General features: G+C 45.8%; 1 protein-coding gene across 1 annotated transcript in view; it reads left to right on the forward strand.

Annotated features, from left to right (window-relative positions):
- Positions 1–13,800, forward strand: part of TBC1D16 (TBC1 domain family member 16) — an 80,088-nt gene that overhangs the window by 58,012 nt on the left and 8,276 nt on the right. Inside the window, exons 4-7 of the mRNA XM_029212144.1 lie at positions 10,658–10,819; positions 11,841–11,988; positions 12,890–13,057; positions 13,558–13,706. Coding sequence (XP_029067977.1) covers positions 10,658–10,819; positions 11,841–11,988; positions 12,890–13,057; positions 13,558–13,706 — 627 coding nt within the window. The remainder of the gene's footprint in view (positions 1–10,657; positions 10,820–11,840; positions 11,989–12,889; positions 13,058–13,557; positions 13,707–13,800) is intronic.

Genomic DNA, 13,800 nt, shown 5'->3' on the forward strand with positions numbered 1-13,800 from the left:
GATCCCTTTTATATGTTGTTGGATTTTGTTTGCTAGTACTTTGTTGAGAATTTTGTGTCTCCATCATGAGGGATATTCATTAGGGCCTAGAATGTTATGTTCTTGTGATGTCTTTGTCTGGTTTGGGCATCAGCAAGTGACTTAATACAAAATCCAAAGCAAAACACACAAAAGAGAAGGATAAAATTCTAAGGATTTTGCAAGAAATAAAGGAAAATCAGCATACATTGGGTACCTGTGACACACCAGATACTCTGCTTAGCAGCTTCCCTAAGGTCAAAGGAAAACAACACAGACAAACTGGGTCTTGGAGAGTGAAAAGAACAGGAATAGAGACAGGAGAGCAGGCAACCCAGAGGGAGGGACCCAAGGAGGCAAATGCACGGAGAGAGGGCCTTATGGGGTGGAAAGACGTGAGTTGTCCAGTTTGCCTAAGATATAGTGGGAACATGTAAAGGGGTATAACTTGGTTGAATAATGTCCCCCTAAATCCATGTCCACCTCGAGCCTCAAAATTCCACTTTATTTAAAAAGAGGGTCTTTGCAAATGTAATTAGTTATGATGAGGCCAATCTGGATTAGGGTGCGCCCTAATCCAATGACTGGTGTCCTTATAAGAAGAGAAACCAGAGACACAGAGACCCACACACAGAAGGAAGAAGGTCATGTGAAGACAGAGGTGGAGACTGGAGTGTTGTATCACAGGAGTCCCCAACCCCTGGGCCACAGACTGCTATTGGTCTACAGCCTGTTAGGAGCCCGACCGCACAGCAGGAGGCGAGCAGATAGCGAGCGAGCAAAGTTTCATCTGCCGCTCCCCATCGCTCGCATCACTGCCTGAGCCATCCCCCCACTACCAACAACCCCCCCACACCTTCCGTGGAAAAATTGTCTTCCACGAAACCGGTCCCTGGTACCAAAAAGGTTGGGGACCGCTGATGTACCACATGCCAAGGAAAGCCAAGGATTCCACCAAAAGCTGGAAGAGGCGGGGAAGGATCCTCCCCTAGACCTTCACAGGGAGCTTGGCCCTGCTGACACCTTGATTTTGGACTTGGGGTCTCCAGAACTGGGAGAGATAAATTTCTATTGCTCAAAGCCATACAGTGTGATGCAGTAATACAAGGAGGAACAGGCAAAGATAAGCTGAGGTTAACTTGTGGAGCGTATCACGTGCCAGGCTGAGGACTGGGGCTTTACTGGCAGACAAAACCTGACTGCTGACGGTTTCAGATCCAGGAGCATGGGGCAATGGGGAGCAGTAGGTATGTTTTTCAGGGGCATTCTTTAAGAGATGCTTTTTAAAATAGAATTTTGTTTTCCTTTGTATCTTCCTTTTTTTCCTTTTAAGTTGTTGCCATTGTCTCTGGAAGTCACACACCATAGGAGTCAGGAGTTTGGGCTTTGGATGAGCCACACCTGGCCCATCCCTGCTCTGCCATTTACCATCTGTGAAATTTGAGGGTGATGTTCCTGGCCTCAGTCTACTTAGCTATAAAATGGGGTTAATAATATCTCCTTCATAGTGTTGGTATGAGAAAGTCTTTAAAGCAATCAGCAGAGCTCCTGGCACATAGGAAACCTCAAATAAAGGGTAACTGTGATGATAATTGGTCCTTGATACCTCACTTTTTCTTTTCTTTTTGAAATTATCCTTATTGGTTTTGCAATATAAAAGCTAATATGGACTTCTTGTTTAAAAAAAGATAGAAGATTAGCTTATTGTTTCTGATTATCAAAATGATACATTATTCCTTTTAGAAAATGTGTAAGATAAAGAACAAGATGAAAATAAACTATAATGCCATCTAGAGATGATCTATATTGTCATTTTGGTGTAGTTTTCTACTCATATATTTATGTAGATTTAAAATATTTATAAATATACATTATATACAGAACCGTATTGTATCATTTCAGATAATTTTTCATCCTACTTTCTTCATTCAACATAATAGCATTTTCTTTGGTCATTAAATACTTTTATAAAACGTTTTATAGTAGCTTAATGGCATTGTAGCATATGCATGTGCTACAATATATTAAAATATCCCTTATTGCTAGAAATCAGGTAATAATACTGAGTTGAATATTGGTATTTTTTACAACTTTATTGAAGTATAATTGAGGTACAATAAATTGCATATATTTAGAGTGCACAATTTGCTGAGTTTTGACATATGTACACTGGTGAAACCATCACCACAATCAAGATAATGAACATCCATCACCCCCCAATTTCCTGTGTCCCTTTGTAACCCATGCCTCCCTCTAGCCCCTACCTCAAAAATGACTTATCTGCTTTCTATCACTGTAGATTAGCTTGCGTTTTCTAGAACTTTATATATACGGAATGCCCGCAGTATGTTTTTGTTTGTTTGTTTGTTTGTGTTCTGGCTTCTTTCACTCAGCATAGTGATTTTCTGATATATCCACATTGTTGTGTATATCAGCAGTTCATTCGCTTTTATTGCTGAGTCTGATCCCGTTGCATGTATATATCATGATTTGTTTATCCATTCACCTGATGATAGATACTGGGTTGTTTCCAGTTCTTAGCTATTACAAATAGAGCTGCTACAAACATTGTATAGATGTCTTGCATATGGACATAATGTTTGGATTTCTCTTGGTAAATACCTGGGAGTGTAATGGCTGGGTCATATGGTAGGTGTGTGTTTAACTTTTTAAGAAACCGCCAAACTGTTTCCCAGAGTGGTTGTACCATTTTACATTCCCATCAGCAGTGTGTTCCAGTTCCTCCCTATCCTTGTTAGCACTTGGTATAGTCAGTCTTTTAAATTTTAGCCATTCTCACAGGTGTGTAGGGGTATCTCATTGTGGTTTTTTAGTTTTTTTCTCATTGTGGTTTTAATTTGCACTTCCCTGATTCCTAATGATGCTGAATATCTTTTCGTGTATAGTCTAGCTTTTCTCATTTAACATAATACATTTCAGATTCATCCATGTTGTGTGTATCAGTGGTTTCTTCATTTTTATTGCTTAAGAGTATTCCACTGTATAGTTGTACTGCTGTTTGCTTATCCATTCAGCAGTTGAAAGAAATACCTGTTGATTCTTGCTTTTGCAATTATGAAAAAACTGCTATAAACGTTCATACACCGATCTGTGTGTGAACACTTTTCATTTCTCTTGGATTGAGATTGATAGGTTGTATGGTAAGTGTATGTTTGACTTTCTTTATAAGATACCACCAAACTATTTTCCAGAGTGGCTCTTTCATTTTCTATTCCCACCAGCAAAGAATGAGAGTTCCAGTTGCTCTGCATCCTGGCCAGCACTCTGTAACAGCAGTTTTCATATGTTTGTTTTTTAATCATTCTAATAGGTGTGTAGTGTGTCACATTATATCTCCTTATATCACATTGTGGTTTCCGTTTCCATTTCTCTCACATGATCAGTGATGTCATATGCTTATTTGGTGAAGTCTTTTCAAATCTTTTGGCAATTTTAAAATTGTGTTGCTTGTTTTATTACTGAGCTTTGAGGGTTCTTTATATATTCTGGATACAAATCCTTTATCAGATATGTGTTTTACAAATATCTTTTCCCAGTCTGTGGCTTGTCTCTTTATTTTCTTAACAGTGTCTTTCAAAGAGCAGAAGTTTTTCATTTTAATGAAGTCTGATTTATCACTTGTTTTCTTTTATAGATCATGCTTTTGGTATCACATCTAAGAAATATTTATCTAACAACACTGTTGAGTTTTAAGAGCTCCTCATGCATATTCTGGACACAAGTCTTTCATTGGATATATGTATTATGAATATTTTCTCCCAGGCTGTGGGATGCATTTTTATTTTCTTTAATGATGTATTTTGAAGAAAAGAGTTTTCAATTATCTAATTTATTAATTATTTATTTTATGTTTTGTGCTTTTTTTTTCTAAGAAAACTTGGCCTATTCTAAGGTTGCAAAAGTATTCGTTTATGGATTCTTCTAGAAGTTTTAAAGTTTTAGGTATCACATCTAGGTCTGTGATCTATTTTGAGTTAATTTTTGTGTATGACATGAAGAAAGGGTTGATGTTAATTTTTTTTTCATACAGATATCCAGTTGATCTAACACCATCAGTTGAAAAGCTATTCTTTCTCCATTGAATTGTCTTTGCATCTTTGTCAATAATTAACTGATCATATTTGCCTATTTCTGGGCTCTATTTTGTTCCATTAATTTAAAAGTTTGCTCTTTAAGCAATACCAGACTGCCTTGATTGTTGTAGGTTTATAATAAGTCCTCCAACTTTCTTCTTCTTTTATCTATATTTGCTTTGGTTATTCTAGGTCTTTTGCATTTCCATATGAATTTTAGAGTCTGTTTGTCAATTTCTACCCAGAAAATTCTGCTGGAATTTTGATTGGAATTGTGTTGAATCTGTAGATCTATTTGGCAAGATTGCCATCTTAACGATGTGACTGTTTCAATCCATGATCGTGGTATATATCTTCATTTATTTAGTTTTCCTTTAATTTCTCTCAGCAAGGTTTTATGTTTTTCAGTGTATAGGTCTTGAATGTCATTTGTTGGACTTATCCTAAGTATTTTTTAAATTAATTAATTAATTCTAAATTTTATTTTTGGCTGTGTTGGGTCTTCTTTGCTGCATGCAGGCTTTCTCTAGTTGTGGTAAGCGGGGACTACTCTTCGTTGTGTGGTGCGCAGGCTTCTCGCTGTGGTGGATTCTCTTGCTGCAGAGCACGCGCTCTAGGCACACACGGGCTTCAGTAGATGTGGCATGTGTGCTCAGTAGTTGTGGCTTGCGGGCTCTAGGCCGCAGGCTCAGTAGTTGTGGCGCATGGGCTTAGTTGCTCCACAGCATGTGAGATCTTCCTGGACCAGGGCTCAAACCCCTGTCCCCTGCCTTGGCAGGCGGATTCTTAACCACTGCGCTGCCAGGGAAGTCCCTATTCTAAGTATTTTATATGGGCTTTTTGCTACTATAAGTGGAATTTTTTATTTATTACATTTTCCAATTATGTGTTACTAGTCTTTAATAATACAATTAAGTTTTCTACATTAATCTTTATTTCATAACTCTGCTAAATTCACTGATTAGTTCTAATAGTTATTTTGTAAATTCCATGGGATTTTTCATGTAAACAATTATATCATCTGCAAATGGGGACAGTTTTACTTCTTCTTTTCCAATATTTATGTGTTTCAGTTTCTCTTCTTGCCTCTTGCTGAGTGTAGAGCCTCCCAATTGTAGGCGGAAACAATTCAGTCTCCTACCGTTGAGTATGATGTGAACTGTAGAATGTCTGCAGGTGCCCTCTATCAATCTGAAGTGGTACCCTTCTATTCCTAGTTTGCTGACAGCTTTTATCCTGAATGAGCATTAGATTTTTGTCAGAGGCTGTTTCTGTGTCTATTCACATACATATTTTCTGTAGGTATCTCTGGCTGTTTTCTTAGGATCAATATCTGGAAATGAAAGTAAAGGGTCAAAATACATAAACATTTTTAAGCCTTTTGCATCCGATTTCCTAACTGCCATTGAGAGAAATCTGAACAGCATACAATGCCCCCAGCTGTGCAAGAGTGTTTCCCCAAACCCTTACTTACACTATATTTCATAACTTTTTAATTATGCCAATTTCATAGACCTCCCCTCAAATTGTATCTTGTTTCCAGCTGCATTTATTTCATTACTCTGGACACGAAAATTTTATTGGCTAGTTGTATTTATTCTCTAGTGATTTGTTTTTTCTTGTACCTTTGCCATTTTTTCTGTTGGGCATTCAGTTTTTTAAGTTTACATACTTTTTTTCTGTATTAAAGATATTAATCCTTGTCACATATATGTCCCAGTTTGTTTTTTGGCTTTTCATTTTAATAGACTTTATTTTTTAGAGCAGTTTTAGGTTCATAACAAAATTGAGGGGAAAGTACAGAGGTTTCCCATATACCCCTGCCCCTACACATGCAAAGCCTCCCCATTACCAACATCCCCACCAGAGTGGTACAGAGTGGTACATTTGTTACATTTGTTACATTGGATGAACCTACAGTGACACATCATTATCCCCCAAAGTCCATAGTTTACATTACGATTCACTCTTGTACATTGCATGGGTTTTAAGAAATGTAATACAATGACATGTAGCCACCACTATAATGTCATACAGAGTAGTTTCATTGCCCTAAAACTTTCCTGTGCTCTACCTATTTACCGCTTCCCACTCCCCCCAGTCTCTGACAACCAGGATCTCTGACAAAAGGATAGTGATCCTTTTACTATCTACATAGTTTTGCCTTTTCCAGAATGTCATAGAGTTGGAACCATATAGTAAGTTTCCAACTCTGCCTTTTCAGATTGGCTTCTTTCACTTAGTAATGCATATGGACATAATGGCTTGATAGCTCATTGCTTTTTATCGCTGAATGATATTCCATTGTCTGGATGTACTGAAGTTTGTTTATCCATTTACCTACCAAAGGACATCTTGGTTGCTTCCAAGTTCTGGCAATTATGAGGGGCCACCAAAGGGTGGCATTATTTCCAGGCTTCCTCCCCCAGAGTCCTCCCCACTGCCACTCCACATGCACACAGCACAATTTCCGAAACCTGCACACCCTTCCCAACACACTGTGTCCTGCTCGCCCCACGGGGCAGGCCAAGGTTTGCAGAAACCAGATCCAGGATGGACGCTTGCTCCGACAGAGTCCAGGGTAAAGGCTCCTGCTCCTCTGCTGTGGTGGAAGGACTGGGGCCCTGAGGTGAGGGAGCCCCAGAGAGAGGGCCCCCCAACACCTTCCTGCAGCAACTTGCCTCCAGGCAAAAGTCTGCTTAAACCCTTTTACAACTCCTGAGGGGGAAATTATTTGCATTAATTAATTGACTGACTAATTAATTCAAGACACTATACTTGGGACCTACAGCTGGGGTTCCATCGACTTACTGTTCAACTGAATCAAAAGGTTCAGAAGGAAGAAAAGCAAGAGCTAACTTAGAAGTTTGGATTTTTAAAAATGTTAGAGTCTGGCCGCAATGTCTCTTTGACCTTGAGAACCACAATTCAGTAATTTTGGAGGAAGGGAATTCCCTGGCAGTCCAGTGGTTAGGACTCCGCGCTTCCACTGCAGGGCGCACGGGTTAAATCCCTGGTCAGGGAACTAAGATCCTGCATGCGCCTCGTCATGACCAAAAAAAACCCAAAAAACCCAAAATAATAATTTTGGAGGTTTCTTCCTTCCTGCTCAAGCTTTTTCTGATAACAGACACTTCTCGTATCTATCAGTTATCTATAGCCCCGTAACAAAGGACTCCAGAACTTAAAACCACCATCTTCAGTTTGCTCACAGGTCTTCCCGTTGGGCTGGGCCAAGTCAGCCTGTTCTGTTGGGTGCTCTGGGGCTTCCTCAGGCAGCTGTCAGCAGCTGGGAGCTCAGCCGGGTGGAGGGTCTGAAATGGTCTCTGTCCATGAGGTTTGGGGACTCTGACGCTGTCAGCTGAGTCTTTCTATCCTTGTGGTCTCTCATCACTTGTGCCTGGGCTTCCTTACATGGTGGCAGGAGTATACCAAGAGTGAGAATACAGAAGGTTCTTGAGGCCAGGCTCTGGAGCTCATAGAATGTCACTCATACCACATCCTATTGGCCAAAGCCACTCGAAAGGCCAGCCCAGATTCAGGGGTAGGGAAACAAACACCACTCTAGGAATTTGGGGCCATATTTAATCTCCAACTCTGTGCCTGACATTGCAGGAGTTGCCAGATTGACAAAGAACACGCTTGCTATGTTTTGCTGCGGCAGAGCTGGCTTTTCTTATTCATTTCTGTTTTGCATTTTGGTGATCTTCAGAAAGCAATGCTATATTTCTTAGAGTTTAGCATCTTCTCCTTCTACCTATAAAACATTTTTAACTTATAGCATATTGGGAGTTATTGCCTTAGATAAACCATCCTTATAGTTTTAATGTACCACACAATAATTTTACGAACAAGCCAAATTATATGCCACACATATGAGTATTCTTAAAACCAAATTGCTCTGCATGTGTAAAAAGATAAAAAATAAAAATTGTACATATTTCAATTTTCCCAAGATTTTATTTCCATGTATTTCTATGACTTCAAAATTCCCAGACATTTAACACTTTCATCCCAGGCATGAGTGTTAAATCTCTGTGTTCTGTGCCAGGCTTGTGCTGAGAGCGGGGGATGCAGAAGAGCAAACGAGATACAGCCCTCAGCCCCATGGCAATGGGTCTTCAGGCAGAAACAGATGTGGCCCTAGGTGACCTAGATGACTGTACAGTCATCTGCTATGACAGGCCCTAAATAACAGAGAACGATGTCTCCTATCAACTTTGCTCCAGTTTGAACCGTGGAACCCCAGCTGTAGGTCCCAACATAATGTCTTGAATTAATTCATCAATCAATTAATTAATGCAAATAATTTCCCCCTCAGGAGTTGTAAAAGGGTTTAGGCAGACTTCTGCCTGGGGGCAAGTTGCTGCAGGAAGGTGTTGGGGGGGCCTCTCTCCTGGGCTCCTTCCCCTCAGGACCCCAGTCCTTCCACCACAGCAGAGGAGCAGTGGCTTCGGCCAGGACTCTGCGAGAGCAAGTGTCCATCCTGGATCTGGTTTCTGCAAACCTTGGCCTGCCCTGTGGGGTGAGCAAGACGTAGCATGTTGAGAAGGGCATGCAGGTTTTGGAGGATCGTGCTATGTACGTGTGGAGTGGCGGTGGGGAGAACTGGGGGAGAGGGGCTGGAAATAATGCTACCCTTTGGTGGGCCCTCTCTGGCTGGGCTTGGAGGTGAGCCCGGATGGGCCGGCCCCGCCGGGGAAGCACGCCAAGCACATGCTCTCTGGCCACTGCGGCCTCATTGTTCAATACGCAGATTATGAAATGCTGTGTGAAGCGGCATGGTGGGGGGCTGTCTTCAGACCTGCGGCTGCCTTGTTTTGCAGACAGTCATTGCATAGTGCAGCCACTCAGGCTCCCCTCGGGAGGACAGGGAATCCCTCAGCCTTTTTGGGTCCGAGTTTGCCGTGTGGCTGCGTGCTTCAGCTTGTCTACCTACCCTCCCATCCGGCTGTCTATCTTTACCTGAGTCTGTTTCCTGGGAGAGCACTGGTGCCCCTCAGAAATGGGAGGACCTGGCTCAGCCCACTTCCTTAGGCAGGTGGGGAAGAGCTGCACACCAGGCCCAGTATTGTTCTAGAAGCAGCTAAGTTTCTACAAAGGCCAGTCTTCCTCTTTGAGGAAGTTCCGAGTTAGAGGGATTGTGCTTGAACAATCCAGAGTAGCTTCATTTGGAGACCTGGTGCCCATCAGAGGAAGAGGTGCCTCAGGATTCATTGCCTCCGACACTTTTATGTTCTCGGCTGAAACAGGAAAGTGGGATAAAGTGATTGCAGTCTTACCTCTGTGGGATATTGGGGTTGGGATCCAGAACTGATGCTTGCCTTTACTCTGGCGATATTTTAGCAGTCATCTGCTAGATGTTACTATTTTTTTTTTTTTTTTTCTGCGGTACGCGGGCCTCTCACTGTTGTGGCCTCCCCCGTTGCAGAGCACAGGCTCTGGATGCGCAGGCTCAGCGGCCATGGCTCACGGGCCTAGCCGCTCCGCGGCATGTGGGATCTTCCCAGACCGGGGTACGAACCCGTGTCCCCTGCATCGGCAGGCGGACTCTCTACCACTGCGCCACCAGGGAAGCCCTAGATGTTACTATTAAATCTCAAGAGATGGCATTTAACCTGTGGTGTAGCTGAATCCATGCAATAAAATATTTGGCAACCGAGGAGCCAAACAAAATTATTAATTTTTTAAAGAAGCAGAATAAGATAATGGGGTTGTATTGCTGAACTTTGAACTTAGAAGCAGTTAAATACACTGGTGAAGGCGTGGGCCACAAAGCTTGGGTTCAAATTCCAGCTCTACCACCTGCTAGCTGTGTGACCTTAGACAAGTTACTTAACCTTTCTGAGCCTCAATTCCTGTTTTGTACAATGGTGGTAATAACCACCCATTTCCTAGGATTTATTGTGAAGCTTATATGTGATAAAAAGCACATGAAAAGTGGTTAACACAGAGCTAAGTGTTTACTATTAGTATTAACAGTATTATAACCCAAATGTTTCCTTATGGAACCACTATTTTTTCAGGAAAATACTGAACCAATTTGAACCCAAAAGGAAGCCCCACGCTGTCTAAAATGGTCACAAAACAGCTTCTTTCAGTAAGCCCTGAAAACCAGGGTGCCGAGCACTGAGCACTGTTCATTCTGCACGAAGCCATGTTATTATCTTCGCTGTGCAAAAGAGGAAACAAAGGCTCAGAGAGGCTTGGTAACTTGCCCAAGGTCCCATAGCAAGGGCTCAAACCCAGTCAGTAGGACCTCATCTGCCATTATGACAACCTAATATCTCTGTTGAGGTGGAACAAAATTTGATCACAAAAATGCTTTCCCATCCACATTAAAGTGTAATTGGGCAAGACCTATGATAGGATTCATTCGTTCGTTCATTCATGGGTGTCCGTGGACAGCCTCTATGTGCCCAGCGTGTTCAGCTATATCTCTGAGTGTGCACGCACGTTTAAATGGTTTCCCCAGCCCTCCCTGCCCTTCCCCCATGGCTGCACAACAGAGAAACGTGTGGCCCTCACATGACTTGCTCCACCAGCTCCCCCTCCAGCGTGGACGCCCACCTGCAGTTCCCGGACAGCAGTGGCCTCCTGCAGCCCCCGCGCTGGGACGAGCCGCAGCGGGCCTGCACCTTGGAGCAGATCTGCGGTGTGTTCCGAGTGGACTTGGGTCACATGCGCTCCCTCCGCCTCTTCTTCAGGTGAGGCCCTCTTGGCCATGTCCTGGAAGCTGCCTGTGTGCCGTGTCCCGGGGGGCCGTGCTTGGGTCCAGCACCCCTGCATCCCCAAACATCTGTGTCCCAACATCACTAGTCTTGTCAGCAGTGCCCCCTACGGCTGCCCCACAGGAGCTGGGTCTGGGTAGCTCCCAAACTCTTTCCTCTGCTTTCAGGGTGATGGTAAGCAGCTGTTGCTTGGAGCTCTGGTTTGGGGAAAGACAACGAACCAGGGCTACACAGAGAGCAGTTGCTGCAGGCTGCCCCCGGTCACCCACCCAGAGGCCCAGCATGCTCAGAATAGGCCATGGCTTTCTAGAGGGAGGCACCCTTTCCTTCATTATGGGGAGCCATCCCTTTTAGTTCCCTGCCTAACGGCCACCTCATGTCTCTCTTCCTGAAAGGCAGGGTGGCCCAGCCGCAGGAAAGCGCCAACCAAGACTGGTGCTTAGAAGAAGCAGGCGTGTCTCTGTGGGAGTTCCCAGACCCAGAGCCACATCCCACCTTTCATGGAAGGGAAGCCAAGTTTGGGCGATGGCCCTGAGGCATGTGTTGTGAATTTCCCCGGAGGATTCTCCCAGAGTGCCTTCCATGCCGGATGGGGAAGGCTGCTGGAGGGGCATCCCTTAGCGCCCGCCCCATCTGGGTTCAAAACCTGATTCCCCGTCAGGGCATCCACCCCCAGGACCCCCAGAGAGAAGGGAGGATATGACCTGGCAGGCAAGGGTGGGGACAGAAGGCTGCTCTGGCAGGTCTCCCGGGAGTGAGGACAATACAACCTGGGGTCTCCCAGGAAGGGAGCTGCTTTGCCTTCTTCAGCAAAGGGGTGATGGCTTCTGTTGGGGCGTAATTCTGTCCCCTTGCCGCCAGCAGCCAAACTCCACGGGGACTTTCTGTTTCCTGCCTCTGAGGTTGGCAATAGGGGCCTCTGATTATACTTGGAAATAAAAACCCATGTTTACATATTCATGGGTCTGTTCTCTTCCACCCTCCGATGGCCACTCAGCGATGAGGCCTGCACCAGCGGCCAGCTGGTCGTCGCCAGCCGGGAAAGCCAGTACAAGGTGTTCCACTTCCACCACGGTGGCCTGGACAAGCTGCCCGATGTGCTTCAGCAATGGAAATACTGCGCAGAGACGCACCTCAAAGACCAGGTAGCCCGGAGGGTTGGGGACTGCCCCCAGGAAGGCCCTGCACCACCCCTGGAGGCACCTGGCTGCTGAGACACCCCCCCTCCCATTCCCCCCTCCCCTCCAACGGGGGCCCAGGACATTGGTTCTCTCCCCCGGAGACCCAGGCTTCTCCGGTGTGACCCGTGGTCGCTGGGGGCCTACAGAGCAGCAATTTGGGATTTGAAACATGTGCCCAGGCTTCTTGTAAAGGCAGTATTCCGCACTTGAAAAATCATGTTTTGACAAGGCTTCCTGCCATATTTTGCTCAATCTACATACAAATGTAATAAGAGCTCTTTAATTATCTGGTTAAGATACTGTATGTGCTTATTAGAAACGGGCTGACTTTAAAATTCCCTTCCTTCCCACAGAGCCTCCTGCTGGCTTCCCTTATTACAGTAGCATGGCTTTTTTTTCCCCCTACATTGAACAACCTTTGATTTTTGAATTAAATGTCAGCTGCAGTTTTGCCCTGGATCCGTGACTGCCCGTGGAGACAACCTGACAGGCGGGCTCCCCGCTCGCAGAACAGCCATCCCTTTGTATGTGGCCAATCACATGTAATTTATTGCAGGCCCTCCCGGCAGAGGGAAGTTGGCCGTCCGAGGCATTAACTCCGTCTTTGCGGCGGGGCTGGAGGGAGAGTGGGGGACGGCGGTCGATGGGAGTGGGCCGGGAGCGCGAGGGGGGACCATGGTAAGAGGACGGTATTTTCATTTGAATTGTGTCTAATTACACTTGCCATTTAGGGGTTTGTATGCAGGGAAGAGGCGTCCTCCTCCTTTCGGAAGAGAGAGAGGAAGGCTTACATCCCGCGAAGAGCGCGGCTGGCTTCGAAAGCGAAGCGGCTGAGACACTGATCCCCAACTGTCCTCCCGTCCAGCAGGTCGCCGACGAAAAGACGTGCATGCAGTTCTCCATTCGGCGTCCCAAACTGCCGTCTTCCGAGACGCACCCCGAGGAGAGCATGTACCGACGGTTGGACGTCGCGGCCTGGCTCCGCCACCTGAACGCGCTGGGCCAGGTGGAGGAGGAGTACAAGCTCCGCAAGGTGAGGCCCGGTGTGGCCGCGGGGCCCGATTCAGGACCAGGGGTCGGGGCCATGCCCACGGGCCGCCTCCGGGGGGTGCGTCCGCTGGTGCCAGAGCTGGCTGTGTGAACGCGCCCGATAGAGCAATCAAAGCCGCTGCGATGAAAAAGCAACCTCCGGAGCGGGTTTGGAGGACCCCGCGTCAGCCTGTATAGCAGAGCTCGCAGCCCGCGCCGCGATTCCAAAACCGGGATTAGGCCCTGACGTGAGAACGACAGGTTAATCTGAGTGCCGCACCAGGGGGGGCATTGACATTGAAATGAGCCTGGTTTGTGTCCTGTATGGGAATGGGGGGCCGGCACTTTCCCCTTCCAAACATGTGCAAATTGCAGCGATCTGAATCAAGGCATCAGTTGTCAAGAAGGCGCAGCAAAGCCACCAAAACACAGATCTCCGGGGATTTGGGGGTCCTTTGAGCGGCCCTGCTTTGGCCCCTCCCCAACTTTTGCCGCTTCCTCCAGGCCATTTTCTTCGGCGGCATTGATGTGTCAATCCGGGGGGAGGTCTGGCCCTTCCTGCTGCGTTATTACAGCCACGAGTCGACGTCGGAGGAAAGGGAGGCGCTGCGGATGCAGAAGAGAAAGGAATACGCCGAGATCCAGCAGAAAAGGTGACCGCGGCGACCGGCCGGGGCCCCCTCGAACCGCGGAGGGAAACGAAACCCACCCCAGCGCCGCGGAGGGAAACCCACCCCAGCGCCGCGG

This window comes from Monodon monoceros, unplaced genomic scaffold (assembly GCF_005190385.1).
Source record: "Monodon monoceros isolate NGI ecotype Baffin Bay Population unplaced genomic scaffold, NGI_Narwhal_1 Super_Scaffold_9, whole genome shotgun sequence".
Classification (NCBI taxonomy): Eukaryota; Metazoa; Chordata; class Mammalia; order Artiodactyla; family Monodontidae; genus Monodon; species Monodon monoceros.